Here is a 26,412-nt window from a genome sequence, read left to right as displayed (position 1 = left end):
TCCTGCCACCCAGGGGTGCGCAGGACCGTGGCAGTGGTCCGGCAGCGCTTCTGGTGGGCGTCCCTGGAGGCTGACGTCCGGGCTTACATCCAGGCCTGCACCACCTGCGCCAGGGGCAAGGCGGACCACCAAAAGGCACAGGGACTTCTTCAGCCACTTCCTGTGCCTCGTCGCCCCTGGTCCCACATCGGTCTGGATTTCATCACGGGCCTCCCACCGTCCCGGAGGCACACCACCATCCTCACGATAGTGGACCGGTTCTCCAAGGCGGCCCACTTCGTGGCCCTCCCGAAGCTCCCCTCAGCCCAGGAGACAGCGGATCTCCTGGTCCACCATGTCGTACGTCTGCATGGGATACCAACAGACATCGTCTCGGATCGTGGTCCCCAGTTTTCCTCGCAGGTTTGGAGAAGTTTCTGCCGGGAGCTGGGGGCCACCGTGAGCCTCTCGTCTGGGTATCACCCTCAGACCAACGGACAGGCTGAACGGGCTAACCAAGAGCTGGAGCAGGCCCTGCGATGTACCACATCCGCACACCCGACGGCTTGGAGTGAACACCTGGCCTGGATCGAGTATGCGCATAACAGCCAAGTGTCCTCTGCCACCGGCCTCTCCCCGTTCGAGGTGTGTCTGGGATATCAGCCCCCTTTGTTTCCTGTGGTGGAGGGAGAGGTCGGTGTACCCTCGGTCCAGGCCCACCTGCGGAGATGCTGTCGGGTGTGGCGCACCGCCCGTTCGGCCTTGTTGAGGGCCCGGACGAGGGCAAAGACCCATGCAGACCATCGACGATCCCCGGCCCCCGTATATCGGCCCGGGCAGGAGGTGTGGCTATCCACAAGGGACATTCCCTTCCAGGTGGATTCCCCTAAACTGAAGGACCAGTACATAGGGCCTTTCAAGATCCTCAAGGTCCTCAGTCCCGCCGCAGTGAGGCTCCAACTGCCGACCTCACTGCAGATCCATCCAGTATTTCACGTGTCCAGATTGAAGCAACATCACACCTCACCCCTCTGTACACCCGGTCCAACGCCGCCTCCTGCCCGTATCATCGACGGGGAGCCAGCTTGGACGGTGCGCCGGCTCCTGGACGTCCGTCGCATGGGCCGGGGTTTCCAGTATTTGGTGGACTGGGAGGGGTATGGACCCGAAGAACGCTCCTGGGTGAAGAGGAGCTTCATCCTGGACCCGGCCCTCCTGGCCGATTTCTACCGTCGCCACCCGGACAAGCCCGGTCGGGCGCCAGGGGGCGCCCGTTGAGAGGGGGGTCCTGTTGTGTGGGCCGCCAGAAGAGGAGGTACTGCTGGCCCACCACCAGAGGGCGCCCTGCCTGAAGTGCGGGCTTCAGGCACGAGAGGGCGCTGCCGCCACGAACACAGCCGGGGTGACAACTGTCACTCATCAACTGTGACAGCTGTCACCGATCATCTGCACTTCATCCTGGATAAAAGCAGGATGACACCTCCACCACGTCGCCGAGATATCGTTCTTCTAAGGAGGTAATATTCTCAGCCGTAAACTAAACTGTGTCTTAGTCTGAACTCTTTTTGCAGCCGCTTTCCTGTGGTGTTCCTTATCTGTGAGATTGGCGTTTGGTGTGATCAGCGACGGCTTCGCTTCACACCCCAACCAGATAAGTGGTTAAACAGGAGCTGCACGAGTGTGTGATTTGAGGTGGAGGTGGAATTCCCACCGTTGTTGTTACTGGGTGTACACACACCCACACTTGACTGTCTTTGCTCTTCGCCAGTAGTACCAGATCCGACACGCGGAGACGGTGGCCACCTGGGGGACTCGGGACCTGGCGGCTCCAGTATTCTTCGGGTTCGGTGGCGGAGGAAATCATGTGGTTCCGGTTCTTCTTTAGATGGACGTCTCCTATCGTCGAGCCTGCCCACACGACACCTTTATCCATTGACTTTGTATCATTCCATAATCTGCTGTGTATGGTTGTGGTATTCACAACAGTAAAGTGTTCAAATTTGACTCCTTCTATTGTCCGTTCATTTGCGCCCCCTGTTGTGGGTCCGTGTCACTACACTTTCACAACACAGCTAACTGATCATCTGCAGAGGAATGGTCTATTTGAAGAGTTTAAGTCAGGGTTTAGAATTCATCATAGTACAGAAACAGCATTAGTGAAGATTACAAATGATCTTCTTATGGCCTCAGACAGTGGACTCATCTCTGTGCTTGTTCTGTTAGACCTCAGTGCTGCTTTTGATACTGTTGACCATAAAATTTTATTACAGAGATTAGAGCATGCCATAGGTATTAAAGGCACTGCGCTGCGGTGGTTTGAATCATATTTATCTAATAGATTACAATTTGTTCATGTAAATGGGGAATCTTCTTCACAGACTAAGGTTAATTATGGAGTTCCACAAGGTTCTGTGCTAGGACCAATTTTATTCACCTTATACATGCTTCCCTTAGGCAGTATTATTAGACAGCATTGCTTAAATTTTCATTGTTACGCAGATGATACCCAGCTTTATCTATCCATGAAGCCAGAGGACACACACCAATTAGCTAAACTGCAGGATTGTCTTACAGACATAAAGACATGGATGACCTCTAATTTCCTGCTTTTAAACTCAGATAAAACTGAAGTTATTGTACTTGGCCCCACAAATCTTAGAAGCATGGTGTCTAACCAGATCCTTACTCTGGATGGCATTACCCTGACCTCTAGTAATACTGTGATAAATCTTGAGTCATTTTTGATCAGGATATGTCATTCAATGCGCATATTAAACAAATATGTAGGACTGCTTTTTTGCATTTGCGCAATATCTCTAAAATTAGAAAGGTCTTGTCTCAGAGTGATGCTGAAAAACTAATTCATGCATTTATTTCCTCTAGGCTGGACTATTGTAATTCATTATTATCAGGTTGTCCTAAAAGTTCCCTGAAAAGCCTTCAGTTAATTCAAAATGCTGCAGCTAGAGTACTGACAGGGACTAGAAGGAGAGAGCATATCTCACCCATATTGGCTTCTCTTCATTGGCTTCCTGTTAATTCTAGAATAGAATTTAAAATTCTTCTTCTTACTTATAAGGATTTGAATAATCAGGTCCCATCTTATCTTAGGGACCTCATAGTACCATATCACCCCAATAGAGCGCTTCGCTCTCAGACTGCAGGCTTACTTGTAGTTCCTAGGGTTTGTAAGAGTAGAATGGGAGGCAGAGCCTTCAGCTTTCAGGCTCCTCTCCTGTGGAACCAGCTCCCAATTCGGATCAGGGAGACAGACACCCTCTCTACTTTTAAGATTAGGCTTAAAACTTTCCTTTTTGCTAAAGCTTATAGTTAGGGCTGGATCAGGTGACCCTGAACCATCCCTTAGTTATGCTGCTATAGACTTAGACTGCTGGGGGGTTCTCATGATGCACTGAGTGTTTCTTTCTCTCTGTATGCACCACTCTGCATTTAATCATTAGTGATTGATCTCTGCTCCCCTCCACAGCATGTCTTTTTCTTTTTCCTGGTTCTTTTTCCTAATCACTTCAAACCAAGTGTGTAATGTAAAGGAGACTATGGAACTCAACTGCTCTCCCGCGATTATTATTAATTTATTATCTCCTATCATTGCTTGTATCGGGATTCCATTAGATTCTTGTTCTATTTCTTTCCATTTTGCTTTGTAATTACTGTCACACCAATTAACAACTGTTCTAATTTGGGCAGAGTAATAATAATCTTTAATGTTTGGAAGGGCCATGCTGCCCTCCTCCTTACTAATAGTCGTGCTATATTTAACTCTTGGTTTTCTTCCTCTCCATACGAATGTTGAGATTTGTTTGTCCCATTCCTGAAATTGACTGCTTGGAACTTTAATTGGCAGGGCTAAAAATAAGTATAGCAGTTTAGGTAAGATGGACATTTTAATGGTGTCCACCCTTGTGCTAAGACTGAGCAGGCACATTGACCAACTGTTCAGGTCTTCTTTAATTTTTTGATTCACTATTCCAAAGTTTTTCTTGTATAACCAGGAAAAAGACATGCTGTGGAGGGGAGCAGAGATCAATCACTAATGATTAAATGCAGAGTGGTGCATACAGAGCAAAAAGAGAAAGAAACACTCAGTGCATCATGGGAACCCCCCAGCGGTCTAAGTCTATAGCAGCATAACTAAGGGATGGTTCAGGGACACCCAATCCAGCCCTAACTATAAGCTTTAGCAAAAAGGAAAGTTTTAAGCCTAATCTTAAAAGTAGAGAGGGTGTCTGTCTCCCTCTACGAATTGGGAGCTGGTTCCACAGGAGAGGAGCCTGAAAGCTGAAGGCTCTGCCTCCCATTCTACTCTTACAAACCCTAGGAACTACAAGTAAGCTTGCAGTCTGAGAGCGAAGCGCTCTATTGGGGTGATATGGTACTATGAGGTCCCTAAGATAAGATGGGACCTGATTATTCAAAACCTTATAAGTAAGAAGAAGAATTTTAAATTCTATTCTAGAATTAACAGGAAGCCAATGAAGAGAGGCCAATATGGGTGAGATATGCTCTCTCCTTCTAGCCCCCGTCAGTACTCTAGCTGCAGCATTTTGAATTAACTGAAGGCTTTTCAGGGAACTTATAGGACAACCTGATAATAATGAATTACAATAGTCCAGCCTAGAGGAAATAAATGCATGAATTAGTTTTTCAGCGTCACTGAAATAATCTGTTTCAGATGTAATCAGTTCAAGAATCTTTTTAGTAATATCCTGAGTACTGTATGGAGGTAAGTAAACACAAAGAAGGGTGGTCAAAATGTTTTCTAATTTCACCCGCACCAAGATAAATCTACCATCTGAGTCCTTAACCTCTCTAACTACCTCAAAATTAACCGAGTTATATATTAATGTAGCGACTCCTCTTTTATGACTTCCCTTAAAAGTACTGAAAAAAATGTTTTTGTATCCAAAGTTTTTAAGTTTCTCATATGCAATATGAGACAAGTGAGTTTCCTGCATGAATATGATCTGATTATGTTCTTTCCTCATTTTTGTCATAACTTTGCACCTCTTTACTGAGTTGTTGAGACCATTCACATTCCAAGATGCTACTTTGAAGTTACTGTATCCCGTAGCTCTCTGTTCCATTTGTTTGTATTAGCAACATAAACCTATGCACTGTGACGAACGCCACAAAATCACTAACAAACAATATAACAAAAAACACTATGACTTCAAAGTTGAAGAATGAATTTCTCCATCCTTCATATTCCCTGTTGGTGGGGGTGGGTATGGATCCTCTTCGCTGTAGGGGCCCACCATAGTTTTACGAGGATACCCATTGACTGGTATCCTACTTTCCCTGTAATTGTCCAACATTCAACATATACTTGAGACACTCCTGTCGGTAACAAAGTTTCCATATATTCATCGTAAGGCTATCAAATAGAATCTCTGAGCTTTATAGTTACGAAAGGGAACAACTTGGGAGATAATAATTCTCTGGTTTCTCTGTCAGATCCAATCGAGGGTGGGGGGGAGATATGATCCCATACTGTCCAAAGTGTGTGTTATTTAGTCATGCTGAGTTCAGTGTTATGACGGTCCTGGAAGTCTACTTTAATTTCTTTGAATGTTTGTTTTCAATTCAGGTTTGTTGTGTATATGAACTGCATTTGTGTGCATTGTGAATCCACTTATGAAAGATGTATTAGAATATCTTACCATTTACATATCGCAAATACACACTGCATGACTTGACATCAGTTTGTTTGTTTGTTTGTTTTTTTTTGGGGGGGGGGGGGGTAGCAAAACATCCATGGATGTACATACCAGTGCGGTTATACTTGGCATTCACATGACGTGGAAGTAGGACATGAAAACCACAAGTGCATCTACAGATTTGTGCAAAAGTTAAGCGATATTTTCAAAATGTCAAAAAGCACAAGCCTTTCAAATTGACTGTTGGAATGTGACTGCTGGGTCTTGTTATCTCTTGATAGCTGTCATTCAATTGAGGTTCTTATGTTAACTTTAATTTTCTTATGACATTTGACAGTTTGTAAAAAAAAAAAATACATATATTTCTATTAAGCACATTTTCAAGTCGCTACTTCAAATTACCCTCCAGATTGCTACTTCAATTTAGAGGGTAATGGAAACCTACCTAATGTAATTTGTATTTCATTGTGTTGTTAGCGGTTTTGCCCAGATTGGAAGATAGGAGCGTAAAACCAGTAAAGTAAAAGAATCTGCAACATACTGACTGGTATATCTGGCTTCTCTTGTGTCAAAGAAAATATAGATTTCTGTTGGCGTCATTGAGGAAAATCTATTTCTATTCTCCTTCTTCCTCCTTCAGGTTCCTACCCCCGCCTGTCCCTCAGCTTCAAACTGAAGAGGAACATTGGTTACTTCATCCTCCAAACATACATGCCTTCCATCCTGATTACCATTCTCTCCTGGGTCTCCTTCTGGATCAACTACGATGCCTCGGCTGCCAGAGTGGCTCTAGGTAAGATTGTTTGCTGCCACTGATCAGTGGTCCTGCAGAACTCCCCCAAAGCTAACTGATAGCAGTCCATAAAAGATCCAGTTACCACATCTGTTTTGACAAGACCACATCTGTTTTGACAAGAGATTGACTCTTTTCTGCACATTTACTCTTTTCTCATTAGTGTTAAGCATGTGAGTGATAGCATTGTGTGATACACAGCTGGGCTAAGTGTTGGTTGTTCATCAATGGCTGTTCGAATGACTCATGCAGCGAGAAAAGCCCTGCAGCTCAACCTTGAGGCGTGCTGTCTTACGTTCTGCCTGTCTGTCTCTCAGGGCCTCCTATTAGCCACAGATCTTGCAGCTCTTGACTCTTCACATCCAGAACATGGCTACTTGTCTACCAATCATGACGGAAGATGGCCACACTATTCTTAAGCCCTCGATAGCACCTAATATTTCTGCCGCAGTGTCAAACTACCCAAAGTAGGAGACAAAATGAGATACCACAAAGCTCCCTTTCATACTAAACTTTGGACTGACAGGTCTGCAGATGAAATAGCTTTGAGCTTTGGGTGTGTCGGTCTTGTCACACACCATTTATTTCCTGAAGTGGGACACGTGGGTTGGATACTGAGCCCCAGACCGTTTTAAATGGAGAGCATTGAATGATTTAGAGATCTGCTTGCTATCAGGCGAACATGCAGCGAGTGAGCGCAGCCAATGAGAGTAGAGGCTGCATGCTACAGGGGCGCTGCTGGCTGGGTTATTTATAATACGCGTGAATCTGACCAAATATAGATAATGCATGCAGATGACTAATGTATCAAACACAATGTGCACATGTCAAACAGCCTGCACTTTGTTTCATTTGTATAAGGATATAAAAACTCATTTACCTGTAACTTACAATCATTTATGTTGCTTTGGAGAACTTTCTATTTCCTCACATCGATTCCCTATAAGCAATGGCGAGCATAGTCAAACCAAAAAGTTAACTTTGATAGGTGCTAATGCAAAACAATAAACTGTTAAAAACCCTTTATTATGGTGCACCCTGGAAGTATTCACAGCGTTTCACTTTTTCCACATTTTGTTCTGTCACAGCCTTAATCCAAAGTGGATGAAATTCATTTTTTTCCATTAAAATGCTACACACAATACTCCATAATGAGTGTGAAAAACGTGTGGGTTTTTTTTGTTTTGTTTTGTTTTTAGGTTTTTGCAAATTTATTAAAATTTTTAAAAAAAAAGAAGAAATCACATGTACATAAGTATTCACAGCCTTTGCCATCAAGCTCAAAATTAAGCTCAGGTGAATCCTGTTTCCACTGATCATCCTTGAGATGTTTCTACAGCTTAGTTGGAGTCCACCTGGGGTAAATTCAGTTGATTGGACATAATTTGGAAAGACACACACCTGTCTATATATAAGGTCCCACAGTTGACAGTGCATGTCAGAGCACAAACCAACCATGAAGGCAAAGAAATTGTCTGTAGACCTCCAAGACAGGATTGTCACGAGGCACAAATCTGGGAAGGGTACAGAAACATTTCTGCTACTTTGAAGGTCCCAATGACCACAGCTGCCTCCATCATCTATAAATGGAGGACATTTGGAGGAAACCAGGCACCATCCCTACAGTGAAGCATGGTGGTGTCAGCATCATGCTGTGGGGATGTTTTTCAGCAGCAGGAACTGATAGACTAGTCAGGATTGAGGGAAAGATGAATGCAGCAATGTACAGAGACATCCTGCATGAAAACCTGCACCAGAGCATTTTCGTTCTCAGACTGGGATGACGGTTCACCTTTCAGCAGGTCTTTCAGCAGGTCAATGACTCTAAGCACGCAACCAAGATATCAAAGGAGTGACTCTGTGAATGTCCTTGAGTGGCCCAGCCAGAGCCCAGACCTGAATCTGATTGAACGTCTCTGGACAGATCTGAAAATGGCTGTGCACCGACACTCCCCATCCATCCTGATGGAGTTTGAGAGGTGCTGCAAAGAGGAATAGACAAAACCGCCCACAGATAGGTGCGTCAGGCTTATAACATCATATTTAATAATATTTGAGGCTGTAATTGCTGCCAAAGGTGCATCAATAAAGTACTGAGCAAAGGGTGTGAATACTTATGTACAGGTGATTTCTTTGTTTTTAATAAATTTGCAAAAATTAAAAAAAAAAAACTTTTTTATGTTGTCATTATTGGGTGTTGTGAGTCGAATTTTGAGGGGAAAATGAATTTATTCCATTTTGGAATAAGGCTGTAACATAAACAAAGTGAAGTGCTGTGAATACTTTCCAGATGCACCGTGTATGAATTTACCTTTGGCTTGGTTTTTGGCTCTAAAGTCCCAAAAAACAGGCCAAATATTTCAATAAGTTGAAGCGGTTGTGGAGGTTCCTAAAAAGATTCAGCATGACAGGATCAGATCAAGATGTACCTAAATATAATTAAATTAAAAGTTAAACAGTAGTTTCCATTAAATATTTACTTGATTTACAGTCCAGAAAGTATTAAACAAATAAAAAATTCATAAAACAATAAGAAATACTTTTTATCATTATTTTAATGATCTAATTACTACCACCAACACCGACAGAGCTGGTTATGAAGGCTGCATTGGTCATAGCCATGGTGAAAATTATTCAATGCTCCTCAAAAGTTGGGAGCTATGAGTTGTTGGATCCTGGTTTCAACATACATTGCTGGACAGGGCATTCCAATACTGGTGCTGTTGCCAAGGAGATTGACTATGTCATTGTGGGAAAATGCTGGAGAATTCTCAAGAACTGTAGGGTCAATACAAGTGCCCGGTTTGTGAATTCCAACCACTGACTTGCTATGGCTTCCCTGAGGATTCCGTTGAAGTCCCACAGACTACTGCCTGCTCTGTGCCCAAAATTAAATCTTGCCAGCCTTCAGTATCAGAATGCAGTCTGGCTGGGGGATTTGCAAGCATTCACACAACTGCCAGTCTGAATGGATTGTAGTTCTTCAGTTGCACCTTGAAAGTTGCTGAGAATTGCATCAGAGTCACAAGTGTCCATAGGACGAGGTGTTTCATATCTGATGGCACTCTAAAAATAATTGAGAGAAGTCTTAGTGCATGGCTTGAAGGAAATTCTAGGCTGTACAGGGAAGAAAGAAAGCAGGCTGTGATGATCCTGAGATGGTAGAAGGAGGCATTTGTTAGCGGAATCTGTGATCACATGACACTCCATCTGTGGTCCATTGACCCTCGACCTATAGAGGAATCAACGCATTTTGTTCCACCAAACCAACACCTCATCCCACCACAGTTACAACAGAAGATGGTTAATTCCTGACACAGGCCCGGCGCCAGAAAAAAATATTAAGGGGGCGATGAGTTTATCACAGGGGGTGGGGTCACTCCCCACCCCCCACCCAAAAAAAAAAGTGCGCACCGGAGGAGACGTGCCTCTGAGCGTGCGTAATGAATTGGGTGCACTCCTGGAAAGCTCATGTATTTAGGCTGCACCGTTGTAAGAGACTGAGTAAGAGTAACGAGTGATGACAGTATTTTTTTAATTATTATTTGAACGTATAGACGCTCGGTCAAATGATCTCCTGCATACCACACAAAGCCGGTGTTCTGTCGAGATGAGGTGCACCAACTTTCGACACTCTGAGCTGTGACGTACCTTCGTGTTGTCCAATAGGAACAACGCATCGGGCCAAAACATGGAAGACTCGTGGCAGAAACCACTGATCTGTACAAAATGGATCGGACCAATCTGATTGGTGCAGAAACCACTGATCTGTACAAAACATTAACGTGTGACAGGACTGCTCATTTAGAGAGCAGTTTTCTGAAGAAAAATCATTGGAAATGTTTTTTTTTTGTTGTTGTTACCTCAAAATTTCTGATTACTGTTAAAAAGTTTAGAACACTTGTAATTAAAATAGCTAAACAAATCAATACTCGTAAATGGTTCTTTAGAAACCTTTTATCTGTAAATTAAAACCACCTGTTATTTCATATTAGATCATTTCTTGTTTAACATAAGGAACCTCAGACATTTATTTTTAGACAAATAAAATAACATGGAAACTTGTATATTTTTTAAGTCTGGTAGATTATTTATATCTCATTTCAACCAGAAAAACAAACACTAAATAAATACAAATGTTTATTATAAATGCAAAAGGAAATAATTTAACAATGACTGCAGTGTGTGTTATGTGTCGGACGCAGCCCGGAGAACCGACCAGCGTTTGAAGGACCCAGTATGAAATAAGCAGAGCACGGTACAAAGGCTAACTGAATTTAATACATAACAGTGATAATATAATAACAAAAAGGTGCGGCCTGGCGTGGTGCGCTCCCAGCAGCGCTAACGGTCCGGAGCCAGAAGCTGTTTCGGACCCAAGGACCCCGCCGACACCCCCCAGGTGGCCGCAACAACCGAGTCTGTGAAAGAAGGAACCATTATGTGAGTCCACACTCTACACACAGAACACTTAAAGGTGTACAAACAGCAAACACTTCCTGGCTTGATTACTGATCAGCTTCCCAACCTGTAGGCATGGAACATCCAGTTCACAAAACTCCACTGCAGTGGAAGCTGATACATGACTAACAAACAGCTCAATACAATAAGGTGTGAGGGACACCACAATCACTGACTGTATAACTGTTAGTCACAAAATCTAACGTACCTCAGGAAGTGTGCTGACGAGCGTGAAACCTCACCCCCTCCTCTTTCACAGACTGTGCATCAAACCTGGACGTTCTCAGCATCCGCTGCTGATGAGATGGCTCCCGAGACGACGATCTCACCCGTCTGGTCACAAGGTCGAGTCTCTGGCAAATACACACTGTGCACTCCAGTCTTAAATGCCAACATGTTCCAATCCATCCAGATGCACCACAGCTGTGAGTCCTGACGAGTCGCAGGTGATCAGGGTGAGGTCCTGACAGCCTCAGCAACACAGCCACTCAGTCCCAAACGCACGCCATCTGGGAGGAAAACCAAAAGACAGAAACAAACCGGCAGCCAGGCCCCCCCAGCCATATAACAGTGTGATTGTAATGTAGGGTTTCTGTTGTTGTGAAAGTGTAGTGACACGGACCCACAACAGGGGGCGCAAATGAACGGCCAATAGATGAGCCAAAAGGTAACAATTTAATGTTGTGAAATGTGCACAACGAACATACAGACAATCTCAGAATATAATTACAGTCAATCCACAAAGGTGACGTGTGGGCAGGCTCGAGGATAGAAGACGTCTGTCCTGAGAAGAGCCGGAACCACACGATTTCCGCCGCCACAGAACCTGGTGAATACTGGAGCCGCCAAGTCCTGAATTCCCAGGTGATCACCGTCCCCGACTGTCGGATCTGGTACTGCTGGCGAGAACAAAGACAGTCAAGTGTGGGTGTGTGTACACCCAGTAACAACAACGGTGGGAATGCCACCTCCACCTCTCACTCAATATGTAGCAGAGTACCGCAGTGATTCCTCAGGGAAAAAGAGTGCCGTCCTGCACTCACTCAGCTCCACTGACAGAGGTACCGGTACTCCTGCAAACACTCACAATATACAGATATATTGTAAAACAAATGGCTGAGGATATTACCTCCAATGAAGTATGATATCTCGGCAACGAGGTGGAGATGACGTCTGGTCTTTATGGAGTGAGAGGACGTTGAGTAGATGGGTGACAGCTGTCAAGAGGTAATGAGTGACAGCTGTCACCCCCGGCTGTGTCCATGGCGGCAGCGCCCTCTCGTGCCTGAAGCCCGCACTTCAGGCAGGGCGCCCTCTGATGGTGGGCCAGCAGTACCTCCTCTTCTGGCGGCCCACACACAACATCTGTGACATAAACCTCATGATGAATTTTTTTATAGTCATTTAAACTTGTAATTTCGTCAAAATATGTAATTGCCTTTAATGTTATCAGGACAGAATCATTTCTAAAATATGAATTTGAACACAATAAGTGGAGAGCAAATGTCTTTTTACTTTGATTCGTGGACATTTTTAATGATCCGTTCATTTATTGTTAAAATATAAAATGAAACAGCTTTTTTAAAAATAATAAAATAGTTGCTGTTGAAAGAGCCTTTTATTTAGAAGCAGGTGATGTTCTGCTGGATTCTCGGGACCAGATGAAGGTCTCTTCTGCAGCTTTGAACTCTGGTGGTTTTGCTGAAAAGCAGAGATGTTTTCTTTCGACTGGACTTCGTGGTGTTCAGCTCATCAGTGGAAGTTTGGTTGTCTGCACAGCAAATGTTCCTGATTGGGACAAATAAAAATATTTCTTTAAATATAAAGAAACACTAAACAGTTTATACATAAAAAAGGGGGAAAAACGGCAAAAAAAAAAAAAAAAAAACGATGGAAAAAAACGCCCCAAAAAAAAAGTTATTTAAAGCTGAGCTTTTGTGGTGTCTGAAAAAAGCTGTAGCTTTATTTGGTAAAAATAAAAAAGACTGAACTATTTACAAATTAAAAGTGTTCACTCAGATCAACTGTGCTAAAAGGCTAAGCTAACATTAGCCGATCATTAAACCTTCACAGTTCAGTAAACGTCGTTTTATTTTTACATTATTCTCACCTCAGTAAAGCTGCAGAACTAAACTCCATTGGGCAAACTGGGACTTCACATATATCCAAAAAGTGGGAGATTTTGGACTGAGTGGGTTTGCTCCATCACCCTGCCTGCCTCGCTCTGCCCAGTGATGATGCCTGAAGGCCGGCTTCTCCGTGCGGGTCGGCCGCTGTCACGGTTCGATCGATATCCCACCAAGACACCAGTCCTCCCTCGGTCGGTGTCACTCCGAAAAGTAGCTGAAAAAAGCTTCTCCCAGCAGGGTGATGGGAGAATCGTTCTACTGCTGTTTTTTAAAGGTTTTTTTTGTGGTTCAGGGGACGCAAATTCAAGATGGTGATCGCTGAACTTTATTCAGGTTGTGGAAACAGCCAGAGTGTGACGTAGCAATCTCTGCCCCCTTGCCGCTTCCGAAGCGACGCGTCTGACGTCACGACGCGTTGGAAACGCACCGCCCTCTGCCGCACTGACAAGCGCAACCCTCAACCTATCAAATCCCTTGAACACAGACACACGCCATATCCGTTTGTTTTAAAATTAATTACTTTAGTTAATTAATTTGGTTTATTTGTTAAATACGTGATATTAGTGAATAACTAATATTTTGCTATATTTTCCAGTATTTCTTTTTCTTTTTTTCTTTTTTTGATAACTCTAACATCCAAGGGGGCGAGGTTGATGACGTGAGGGGGCGTCGCCTCCAAACGCCCCCTCGTGGCACCGGCTATGTCCTGACAGATGCCTCTGCTGTATTGTCTTGTTGGGTCAGATACTTTGAGCAGGAGCTGATCCACCTGCTGGAATGTTAGACATCTCTGGTGACATGGTTCTTTTGGCTGATTCTCCAGTCAATTGTGAACCACCAAATGTTGTTGAGATTGCAAAGGCTGTGAAGCCACCAAGGGCATGGAAAGCTACAGTGATCTGCTGCATCAGAGCTGAGCTCCTCCAGGCAGGTGGAGATGCTGTTCTCCTGGCACTACAAACAATCTTTGTCCCAATCTGAAAAGGAAAGGGTATTTGTATGGATAAGACCAACTATAGGGGTATCACATTGCCCTCTGTGCCTGGGAAAGGTGCTTGCAAGGATTATTCTTAATAGGATTCATTCATAGTTACTTCCTGCTCAGTGACTGCCTTAGTCTGGCTTCATGCCTAAGAAGTCAACCACCGACTACATTCTAGCTCTGTGATTACTCATAAAATGCAAGTGTGAATATCTTCAGTGCTTCTTCACAGCTTAGCTATGTTGATTTTTGAAAGCACTTGATTCAGTTGATTGGACTGCTCCTTAGGACATCCTGAGAACTCTTGGGATCCCCAACAAGTTACTGAACATCATAGCCAGCCTATATACACTCAACAAAAATATAAACGCAACACTTTTGGTTTTGCTCCCATTTTGTATGAGATGAACTCAAAGATCTAAAACTTTTTCCACATACACAATATCACCATTTCTCTCAAATATTGTTCACAAACCAGTCTAAATCTGTGATAGTGAGCACTTCTCCTTTGCTGAGATAATCCATCCCACCTCACAGGTGTGCCATACCAAGATGCTGATTAGACACCATGATTAGTGCACAGGTGTGCCTTAGACTGCCCACAATAAAAGGCCACTCTGTGAGTGCTGTATGATGTGTAGACAGAGACTCAGTTTTTTCCCCACTGAAACTGGTGTTCTGGCACTGAGTGAGGGATTGGTGCAGCTGGCTTTGTGATTGTCCTGGATCAAGATGAAGATCCAGGTTTTTGATGACTTCTGGTAATTGCAGTGTCTGTACATTATGTGGTGAAACTGATGAACTTGTACAGACATTCACTTATCTTGGCAGTGACGTTCATGTTTCTAGTTCTTCTGCCTTGGGATTGAGAGATGCCTGGGAAGAGCTTATGGAGTGTGAAGTTGCTGGACAGAGGTGTTTGGTGATGCTGATAGCTTTGCAGAAGAAAGAAGGTCCAGGTCTTTAGGGTCTTGGTGCTACCCATCTTACTGTATGGTTCTGAGACTTGGATGCTATCCAGTGGCCTAAGGTGACGGCTGGATGCCTTTGATACTAGGTCTCCTTGGAGGATCCTTGGGTACCACTGGAATGACTTTGTGTCAAAGGGGGTGTTACTTAGGAAGACTAAGATAAGGGATATCAATCAATCAATCAATCAACTTTTTTCTTATATAGCGCCAAATCACAACAAACAGTTGCCCCAAGGCGCTCCATATTGCAAGGCAAGGCCATACAATAACCATGAAAAAACCCCAACGGTCAAAACGACCCCCCTATGAGCAAGCACTTGGCCACAGTGGGAAGGAAAAACTCCCTTTTAACAGGAAGAAACCTCCAGCAGAACCAGGCTCAGGGAGGGGCAGTCTTCTGCTGAGACTGGTTGGAGCTGAGGGAAAGAACCAGGAAAAAGACATGCCGAGAAGGGGGGCAGAGATCGATCACTAATGATTAAATGCAGAGTGATGCATACGGAGCAAAAAAAGAAAGAAACAGTGCATCATGGGAACCCCCCCACAGTCTACGTCTAAAGCAACATAACCAAGGGATGGTCCAGGGTCACCCGATCCAGCCCTAACTATAAGCCTTAGCGAAAAGGAAAGTTTTAAGCCTAATCTTAAAAGTAGAGAGGGTATCTGTCTCCCTGATCTGAATTGGGAGCTGGTTCCACAGGAGAGGAGCCTGAAAGCTGAAGGCTCTGCCTCCCATTCTACTCTTACAAACCCTAGGAACTACAAGTAAGCCTGCAGTCTGAGAGCGAAGCGCTCTAATGGGGTAATATGGTACTACGAGGTCCCTAAGATAAGATGGGACCTGATTATTCAAAACCTTATAAGTAAGAAAAAGAATTTTAAATTCTATTCTAGAATTAACAGGAAGCCAATGAAGAGAGGCCAACACGGGTGAGATATGCTCTCTCCTGCTAGTCCCCGTCAGTACTCTAGCTGCAGCATTCTGAACCAACTGAAGGCTTTTTAGGGAACTTTTAGGACAACCTGATAATAATGAATTACAATAGTCCAGCCTAGAGGAAATAAATGCATGAATTAGTTTTTCAGCATCACTCTGAGACAAGACCTTTCTGATTTTAGAGATATTGCATAAATGAAAAAAGGCAGTCCTACATATTTGTTTAATATGCGCTTTGAATGACATATCCTGATCAAAAATAACTCCAAGATTTCTCACAGTATTACCAGAGATCAGGGAAATGCCATCCAGAGTAACGATCTGGTTAGACACCATGCTTCTAAGATTTGTGGGGCCAAGTACAATAACTTCAGTTTTATCTGAGTTTAAAAGCAGGAAATTAGAGGTCATCCATGTCTTTATGTCTGTAAGACAATCCTGCAGTTTAGCTAATTGGTGTGTATCCTCTGGCTTCATGGATAGATAAAGCTGGGTATCATCTGCGTAGCAATGAAAATTTAAGCAATACCGTCTAATAATACTGCCCAAGGGAAAGCATGTATAAAGTGAATAAAATTGGTCCTAGCACAGAACCTTGTGGAACTCCATAATTAACTTTAGTCTGTGAAGAACATTCCCCATTTACATGAACAAACTGTAATCTATTAGACAAATATGATTCAAACCACCGCAGCGCAGTGCCTTTAATACCTATGACATGCTCTAATCTCTGTAATAAAATTTTATGGTCAACAGTATCAAAAGCAGCACTGAGGTCCAACAGAACAAGCACAGAGATAAGTCCACTGTCCGAAGCCATAAGAAGATCATTTGTAACCTTCACTAATGCTGTTTCTGTACTATGATGAATTCTAAAACCTGACTGAAACTCTTCAAATAGACCATTCCTCTGCAGGTGATCAGTTAGCTGTTTTACAACTACCCTCTCAAGAATCTTTGAGAGAAAAGGAAGGTTGGAGATTGGCCTATAATTAGCTAAGATAGCTGGGTCAAGTGATGGCTTTTTAAGTAATGGTTTAATTACTGCCACCTTAAAGGCCTGTGGTACATAACCAACTAACAAAGATAGATTGATCATATTTAAGATTGAAGCATTAAATAATGGTAGGACTTCCTTGAGCAGCCTGGCAGGAATGGGGTCTAATAAGCATGTTGATGGTTTGGATGAAGTAACTAATGAAAATAACTCAGACAGAACAATCGGAGAGAAAGAGTCTAACCAAATACCGGCATCACTGAAAGCAGCCAAAGATAACGATACATCTTTGGGATGGTTATGAGTAATTTTTTCTCTAATAGTCAAAATTTTGTTAGCAAAGAAAGTCATGAAGTCATCACTAGTTAAAGTTAATGGAATACTCAGCTCAATAGAGCTCTGACTCTTTGTCAGCCTGGCTACAGTGCTGAAAAGAAACCTGGGGTTGTTCTTATTTTCTTCAATTAGTGATGAGTAGAAAGATGTCCTAGCTTCACGGAGGACGTTCTTATAGAGCAACAAACTCTTTTTCCAGGCTAAGTGAAGATCTTCTAAATTAGTGAGACGCCATTTCCTCTCCAACTTACGGGTTATCTGCTTTAAGCTACGAGTTTGTGAGTTATACCACGGAGTCAGACACTTCTGATTTAAAGCTCTCTTTTTCAGAGGAGCTACAGCATCCAAAGTTGTCTTCAATGAGGATGTAAACTATTGACGAGATACTCTAGCTCCCTTACAGAGTTTAGGTAGCTACTCTGCTCTGTGTTGGTATATGACATTAGAGAACATAAAGAAGGAATCATATCCTTAAACCTAGTTACAGCGCTTTCTGAAAGACTTCTAGTGTAATGAAACTTATTCCCCACTGCAGGGTAGTCCATCAGGGTAAATGTAAATGTTATTAAAAAATGATCAGACAGAAGGGAGTTTTCAGGGAATACTGTTAAGTCTTCTATTTCCATACCATAAGTCAGAACAAGATCTAAAATATGATTAAAGTGGTGGGTGGACTCATTTACTTTTTGAGCAAAGCCGATAGAGTCTAATAATAGATTAAATGCAGTGTTGAGGCTGTCATTCTCAGCATCTGTGTGGATGTTAAAATCGCCCACTATAATTATCTTATCTGAGCTAAGCACTAAGTCAGACAAAAGGTCTGAAAATTCACAGAGAAAGTCACAGTAACGACCAGGTGGACGATAGATAATAACAAATAAAACTGGTTTTTGGGACTTCCAATTTGGAGGGACAAGACTAAGAGACAAGCTTTCAAATGAATTAAAGCTCTGTCTAGGTTTTTGATTAATTAATAAGCTGGAATGGAAGATTGCTGCTAATCCTCCGCCCCGGCCCGTGCTACGAGCATTCTGACAGTTAGTGTGACTCGGGGGTGTTGACTCATTTAAACTAACATATTCATCCTGCTGTAACCAAGTTTCTGTTAGGCAGAATAAATCAATACGTTGATCAGTTATTATATCATTTACCAACAGGGACTTAGAAGAAAGAGACCTAATGTTTAATAGACCACATTTAACTCTTTTAGTCTGTGGTGCAATTGAAGGTGCTATATTATTTTTTCTTTTTGAATTTTTATGCTTAAATAGATAAGCATAAAAGGATATCACTTGCATTGTGAGGGAGCATCAATTTCTACATTCTGGCCACGTGGCCTATTTCACTATGCATGAGCCAACACATAGGTGCCTGAGTCTTGATGACTCCTGCGGCTGGGTAAGGCCAAGGGGATGCCCATGCTACATGTGACTGCAGCAGATAGATGGTTATTTTAGAGATGTGGGGATGGATTGGTTGTCTGGTAGAGTGGTTGTCGCCCAGGACCCAGGGCAGTTCTGTGGTGTTGTGGATTCAGTGATGCGCGGGACCAGTGAAGCTCTCAGACTTGACTTTGCTAATTTCTACCTTACTTGACTTGGTTTGACCTCCTACTGCTCTTTTCCTCAAGGTGATGCTTGTTGCCTTCACTTATGTGATGAGATTTTAAGATCCAACAATAAGAAACATGTATTGTTTTAGGATTTACAAAGGTTTTGACCATTAAACTTTATTCCAAATGTTTTTGGCTCAGCTAAAGCTAGCAGAACAAAATTTGGAAGTTAATTGGACTGATTTTTTTTTTTTCAAAGTTAACTGAAAAGCTAATCTGTTCATGAAAAACTTAGCTTTCCTAGTAGTTAACTTATTAGCTGAAATGTAACCACCACCGCCTATGAGCAGGATTTTGAAACTCTTATTTTGAGCCCCCCCCCCCCCCCCCCCCCCGATTGTTTGTGTGGTTTGTATGTGTGGCTTTCCAATGCAAAAGTTTCCACTTGTTCCGGTTTATTTTTATGCCCTCTGTTTGAGACCCTGTTTGGAACACTTGTGGCCTTTTGGCTGATCGCTGATTGGCCACACCCTTTTACGTCACAGTGTACAGACATTATACCGGTGACTGTGGTAGTGCTTTCACATATCTACACATATGGTTTGGTTATGTCATGCTCACCGTGGGAAGTCCTTAAAGCGACAGTATCACCTCAAAATCTCTCATCAGCTGTTAAAATGTTCACCGAAAACCATCTTAATTTTTCGAACCGTGTCCACTTCGATGTGTCTCACAGGTTTAGAAAAAATTTTGATCAAACAAAGCGCCAGTCTCTCAGCAACTTCTCAGACAAAGGAATTCCGACGAGGGGCTGGACGACTCCTCCCACAAGGAGTGCTCACAGGCGAATGACGTCACCGACAGGCGTGGAAAAACTCACGCATGCGCACGAGGGTTCAAGCATGTCTGACGTAAAAACATATGAATGAAATCCATATAGTTTTTGAAAAAAATAAAAAGGACCTATACTTTATTGACAGACCTCGTATCTCTAAAATTAGAAAGGTCTTGTCTCAGAGTGATGCTGAAAAATTAATTCATGCATTTATTTCTTCTAGGCTGGACTATTGTAATTCATTATTATCAGGTTGTCCTAAAAGTTCCCTGAAAAGCCTTCAGTTCATTCAAAATGCTGCAGCTAGAGTACTGACGGGGACTAGAAGGAGAGAGCATATCTCACCCATATTGGCCTCTCTTCATTGGCTTCCTGTTAATTCTAGAATAGAATTTAAAATTCTTCTTCTTACTTATAAGGTTTGAATAATCAGGTCCCGTCTTATCTTAGGGACCTCATAGTACCATATCACCCCAATAGAGCGCTTTGCTCTCAGACTGCAGGCTTACTTGTAGTTCCTAGGGTTTGTAAGAGTAGAATGGGAGGCAGAGCCTTCAGCTTTCAGGCTCCTCTCCTGTGGAACCAGCTCCCAATTCAGATCAGGGAGACAGACACCCTCTCTACTTTTAAGATTAGGCTTAAAACTTTCCTTTTTGCTAAAGCTTATAGTTAGGGCTGGATCAGGTGACCCTGAACCATCCCTTAGTTATGCTGCTATAGACTTAGACTGCTGGGGGTTTCCTTTCTTTTTTTGCTCTGTATGCACCACTCTGCATTTAATCATTAGTGATTGATCTCTGCTCCCCTCCACAGCATGTCTTTTTCCTGGTTCTCTCCCTCAGCCCCAACCAGTCCCAGCAGAAGACTGCCCCTCCCTGACCCTGGTTCTGCTGGAGGTTTCTTCCTGTTAAAAGGGAGTTTTTCCTTCCCGCTGTCGCCAAGTGCTTGCTCACAGGGGGTCGTTTTGACCGTTGGGGTTTTTCCGTAATTATTGTATGGCCTTGCCTTACAATATAAAGCACCTTGGGGCAACTGTTTGTTGTGATTTGGCGCTATATAAATAAAATTGAATTGAATTGAATTGAATTGAATTAATCATCATGTCCACAAGTGCTCTTTAGCAAACATTTTGAGTTCTTTATACTCGCTTTCTGTAAGTTATTTCTGCAGACTTCACCTCAGGTAATTTCCCACTCATAGCATTGTGAAGTAAATCACAATGTTACTTGGAGAAGCTTGGAAGTGTACAACCACAATAATGGGAAGAAGAAGAAATAACAATGATTTAAGATGTTACTTAAAATGATCATTCCTGAACCAGTTACAACCAAACACAATACCAGTTAATAATGTTATATGTATGGTTGTGTGATATAACAGCATGGATCTTCTTCTTACATATTAGCCTGTTCATCGGACATTGAGGAAGTTGATGTTGAAGACCACTGTGGATATTGGTTGAATGTACCAGCAAGTAAAAGGTGGTGTGGCCTCCTCTGGTAGGAAACCAGGAGAGCACACCACGTTTTACTTGCTGGTGCATGTACGTTTTGCACAGGCAAAGGGATTCTACACAGTGGCCGCCATATTGAAAATACCTTCAGATCCATACATAAAACCCCAAAGTGTGACAAACAGGGAGTGATAGCTGGACTCATGGCCAGCATAATTTTTTTTCCTAATATAAGGCCACATTTATATATAGCAATTAAAAGCCAGCAATGCAAATCGGGTCAAATTCAGTAAACCTTTTGTTTGTTTCATTGTGCATCCGAAGGCATTTTCAATATGGCGGCCACCATGTGGAACACCTCCCCTGTGCAAAATTCAGTAAATTTCTCACTGCCATTCAAAGACATGCATGAAGTTCAGAAGACAGGAACCGAATTCAAGACCAAGTTATTACAAGTAGAAAATATTTTAAGTTGGAATAAATTGACAGCAGCAACAGCAAAATCCATATTAACTAATTACCGTTATGTCAGATAAACATTTCTGTTCAGGAACATTAATGACTATAAAGTTTCTGGTTTCACTCTTATTAATTGTTTCTAGTTTTCATTGTCATTCCTTGAACCAGTTCAAAGCCTTGATGTAAAGTCTTGACTTTCTTTCTAAACCGATCTCTAGGTATCACCACGGTGCTGACCATGACCACCATCAACACCCACTTGCGTGAGACACTGCCTAAGATCCCCTACGTGAAGGCTATTGACATGTACCTGATGGGCTGCTTTGTGTTTGTCTTCCTGGCCCTGCTGGAGTACGCCTTCGTCAACTACATCTTCTTCGGCCAGGGCCCACAGAGGCAGAAGAAGGCAGCAGAGAAAGCGGCCACGGCCAACAACGAGAAGCTGAGACCCGACCCTAACAAGGTAGGTGTACTGTTGGACCGGTCTGAAGGTATTTGTGCTGTCACTTAATGTGTGTCTGTTTCCACAGGGGGTGATGACCGTTCAATGTGATGCTTTGATCAATGCTTGATGTTCTTTTATTCCTCCTCTAGCTGTTCATTTAATGTCAAAACAAGCTGAAAAAAGAAACTTTATCAGTCAGAGCAGGATCTGAAACAATGACGGCTTCTGCTTAATCTCCACATTTTTGTGTCTTGTCAAATTAATTGCAAGGGCACCTTGGATTAAAAAACCCCATCACTTCCCATAAACATTATATCGCAGCTGAAGTTAGCAGCTGCAACAGCAACAACGACAATAAAAAGCACCCTTTCCTTCTGAGTGTTGCAAGCTACGATTTCCCCAAGTAACAGTGCTGATTTTGTATGCTTGCAGTGGCTGGTGGGAAATGTAGTTCAGAGAGATGATGCTCTGTATGCCAGAATGAAACAGAGGGAAATTGACGCATATGACTCGATGTGGGATCCCATCTTTGTGGACGATGCCGCTTTAGGACTAGGCGAGCAAAGAAATAAGGTACTGGAGGTTTTGAAAGTCAAACCTAACTATGTCATCAATCTGAATCAATCCAGATCAGAGGAAAATGCTGTAGTTTTTGTGCATTTCTTTGATTTCTATAGATTTTTTTCAGGCAATTGCTCATCACTCCCACCATTGTGTTTTTTCCCTCTTGGTTTGCGCTTCATGCATTTTCCTGACAAACATGGCTTAGCAGTTTGATTTCTGCAGGCATTAAATGGATCTTAATTTGGGCTGTACACTTGCATCATTGAAAAATGAGAAGATAATATCTGTAGCATCTTTAAAGTTTGGCTAGTTGGGGGGGGTAACCAGAAAAAAAAAACAATTGATACCTGTCAAATGGATAGACAAACAAGAGAAGGAGATCATTTGCAGTTTGATGAACTTAGTGCAAACTGAGTGGTTTCGCTTCCAAATGAGTTACATGTAAGCAACAAGCTCCATTTACTGCAGGACGGGGTTGGATCTCAGGGACGTTTACCTCAGACGTCAGGTTATGGATGAAGAAATGTTGCTCTGAAATCACTTCCCACAGTCTTCCGACCTGCCCCAAACCTTTTAGCCTTTCCTCCATTCCTACAAAGTCCTTGCTATTCCTCTCTATTTCTCCTGCCACATTTTTGTTTCCTTTGCTTTCTCTTTATTTATTCAGTTTGTCTTGTGAATCATCAGAATTTTAACCACACTCTGGTTGAAATTCTGAGATAGCAACAAAGGTTTCTCCATGAGAATTAGTTTGTGGAGTGCGCTGTGCTCTTCCAGTGTTGTGGATGCATTGTCAGTTGATCAATAACAAAAAAAAGTAATAAAATAAAATTCCTCACTGTAAGTAACACAGTTTTGACTCATTTGCATTACCCATTCTTGCACCCCATCAGTATTTTTCACGCAAAGAATTACTTATTTCTGAAAAACTATTTCAATCATTCACATCTCATGCCTCCACCTCGTTTTTTGCACCCTTTCCCAGATGACCCCTGATGACAACATCCTGTTCAGCACCCTGGAGATGAAGAATGAAATGGGGGGTGCTGGAGATCTGTCTCGGGGTCTCGGAGCACCCGGGGACCCCCGCAACACCATGCTGGCGTATGATAGCTCGACGCTGCAATATCGGAGGGCAGCCATGGCCCGCCAGAACTATGGTCATAGCGCCTTGGAGCGCCATGCCCAGAAGAAGTCGCGCCTACGGAGAAGGGCCTCCCAGCTCAAAGTGAACATCCCAGATCTGTCCGACGTGAACTCTATCGATAAGTGGTCCAGGATGATCTTCCCCACTGTCTTCTCCTTCTTCAACGTGGTCTACTGGCTCTACTACGTTCATTAAGGCGGCCAGCTTGTGGCGCAAATGCAAAGTGGGGGGGAACGGAGGGGGGGATTTAGGGATATAATCAAGAATGAAAGATGAGTGCTAATGAGTGAGAGAGTGAATAAATGATAAACAGTTCACCAACTTTTTAGGTGGATTGTTTTAGAAAACGCAATGAGAACGCAAAGACTTTCAGACGGACTGCAGCAGCACCCAACACTTCAGTCAGCACTGACTCTTTAGGATGGGAAAACACTTTAACAACAACCGATGAAAAACTCTAAAAAGAAGATTGAAAAGACAGAAATGGTGCCTGTTCCAGAATTTCAATATATCACTAATATTTGTCATTCGTAGCTTACTCTCTGTGGAGCAAATATTTATGCTTGTGTTTTGCATATAGTTTAAGGATTTGTTTTGTTAAGTATCTATTTACTTCGTAGCCGAGCTGTCTGCAATTGCGAAAGCTTTATAAATGATTTTAAAGGAGCCATCCTTTAATAGTCTATTTTCCTATAATTACTGTATATCAGAAATATTCTTTAAAAACAAAAAAAAGCATGATTACGTTTCATTTCCTTTCAGTCGCGATGACGACGACACGCAACGCATTTTAGTTTTAGTAGCTGAGGTTATCCCGCACTGCTTCCCATGTTGCATCACCCTTGTACTCGCAGCTTTGGCGTCACGTCGTCGGACCTCTTGGACGGACGGTTGGAGAATTGTTGGGTGACAACAAGTTGCAGGCAGGGGGCGCTCTGTTCTCCAGACATTCCTTTGCAGCTTCAGTGGCACCATTGCAGAAAAGAGCGAGTTTCATTCTATTATTGGACTATCGAGCAGAACTTTGGACACTTTAATCAACTTTATGATTTGCTGACAGAATCAAGTGTTTGTCACTTTCTTGTCTCATGTCACTTTTGTTTGTACTTTCTGCCATGGCGTGAGGTGCTTTTGAAGGCAGAGAATGACTTTAACATTGCTTTCAGCCGGTGTTATGGACTTTGCAGATAGATGAGCTGAGTTTAAGCCCTTTCGTTGCAAAAAGAGTTGCTGCATAAATACGGCAAAATCCACAATCACCATTATCTGTAGAACCAAATGATAGACGTATGACGCATTCCATTGTAATTAGGTTTCTGTTTTGAGAAAAAAAAAAATGTAGATAGACATAAATCATGTTTAAAGTAAAAAGAGATGATTCATTTTATAAATCAATATATTATCTGTAAATATTATGAATTAATTCTATTTAAATGGGTCTCTGTTTATGTTTTTGCAGTTAAATCAAATGTTTTATTCAGTTAAAGAGAAAAAAGCAATTGAAAACACAATTTCACAGGTTTTTTTATTTATTTATTTTCTTTCATTGAATGGACTCTTAAAGCATCTTCTTGCTGAACTAAAGCACTTCCGGACACCAGTGACTTTTGGGTCAATGTTGTGTTCTTCAGATATAACAAAGACCCCCCCACTATCCAGGCATTGAAGTCAGGCATATTTTGTACAAAGTTTCTGTAAATTCCAATTGTAATATTTCATAATGACTGTACATATCTTGTGTAATGATTGTCAGCAATTATGAAGATGTATCAAAATTCAATTAAAACTTAATTCAGTCACTAATGGAGCAGCGGCGTGGAGATTTCCTGTGTGCTGTGTGAGTGTGAAGCTCGCTGCTGAACAAACCCAACACAGCGAGCTGATAAAAATGTGCGAATGAACGTAGAGATGAGAGAGGACAGGTTGCCGAGTGTTGGCTGTGTAATGGAAGGAGAGGCTGAAGCTGCGAGTGAAGGCTGCTGTGTTCTGGGTGAGGGTGAGGATGAGCAGGGGCCCCTGCCTCAGGGGACATTAACGCACAGAGACAAAAATATGGAGGCACTCTGAGTGGCCGCAGGGGGTCACGATGCCTGCTACAAAAAGACTGGAAGAAAAATAAAGGGCAAGGAACCTGAAAGAAAGTCTTCCATCTAAACTTTCATCCGTCCACGCTTCCGCCTCTCCTCCGCGCTGAAAGCCTTCCTGGTCTGACCACTGTCACAGCGTTACACCCGCTGAATTTTTCATCTTGTAAAACACTGAATATTTAATATTTAAAAAGGCATTTTGTTCTAGCAGTGACAACGTCAGCCTTTATACTTGTTCGAGCAGCAGAACACAGTCAGGTACCAGGTGATGTTGGATGTTTTATGATGTAATCTGATCATTTTCATACCGTATTATATATATATATATATATATATATATATATATATATATATTTTTTTTTTTTTTTTTTTTTTTTTTTTTTTAAATACTGTTGCTTTGGATCCATGTGCACCTGTAAATGAGTCGTCTTTTTGTTTTCACTTTTGGTGAGGTGATGGTCTAGTGGTTAAGTGTTGGGCTTGAGACCAGAGGATCTTTGGTTCAAACCCCAGCCTGCCCAGAAAATCACTAAGGTCCTTAATCCCTGAGTTGCTCCCGGTGTGTAGTGAGCGCCTTGCATGGCAGCACCCTGACATCGGTGTGTCT

At 42.7% G+C, this 26,412-nt stretch overlaps 1 protein-coding gene across 2 annotated transcripts in view; it reads left to right on the top strand.

Moving 5' to 3' along the window:
- gabrb2a (gamma-aminobutyric acid type A receptor subunit beta2a) overlaps positions 1-25,224 on the top strand; it is a 183,673-nt gene extending 158,449 nt beyond the window's left edge. Inside the window, exons 7-10 of one of the 2 annotated variants that reach the window (XM_034181246.1) lie at positions 6,298-6,450; positions 21,781-22,025; positions 22,440-22,580; positions 23,557-25,224. In XM_034181246.1, coding sequence (XP_034037137.1) covers positions 6,298-6,450; positions 21,781-22,025; positions 22,440-22,580; positions 23,557-23,913 — 896 coding nt within the window. In that variant the 3' untranslated portion in view covers positions 23,914-25,224. The remainder of the gene's footprint in view (positions 1-6,297; positions 6,451-21,780; positions 22,026-22,439; positions 22,581-23,556) is intronic. The other variant, XM_034181247.1, reaches the window with a different exon arrangement.
- Positions 25,225-26,412: the final 1,188 nt, after the last annotated feature.

This window comes from Thalassophryne amazonica, chromosome 11, assembly GCF_902500255.1.
Source record: "Thalassophryne amazonica chromosome 11, fThaAma1.1, whole genome shotgun sequence".
NCBI lineage: Eukaryota > Metazoa > Chordata > Actinopteri > Batrachoidiformes > Batrachoididae > Thalassophryne > Thalassophryne amazonica.
Note: the sequence above shows the minus strand (reverse complement) of the source record. Positions and strands in the feature narration are given on the sequence as shown.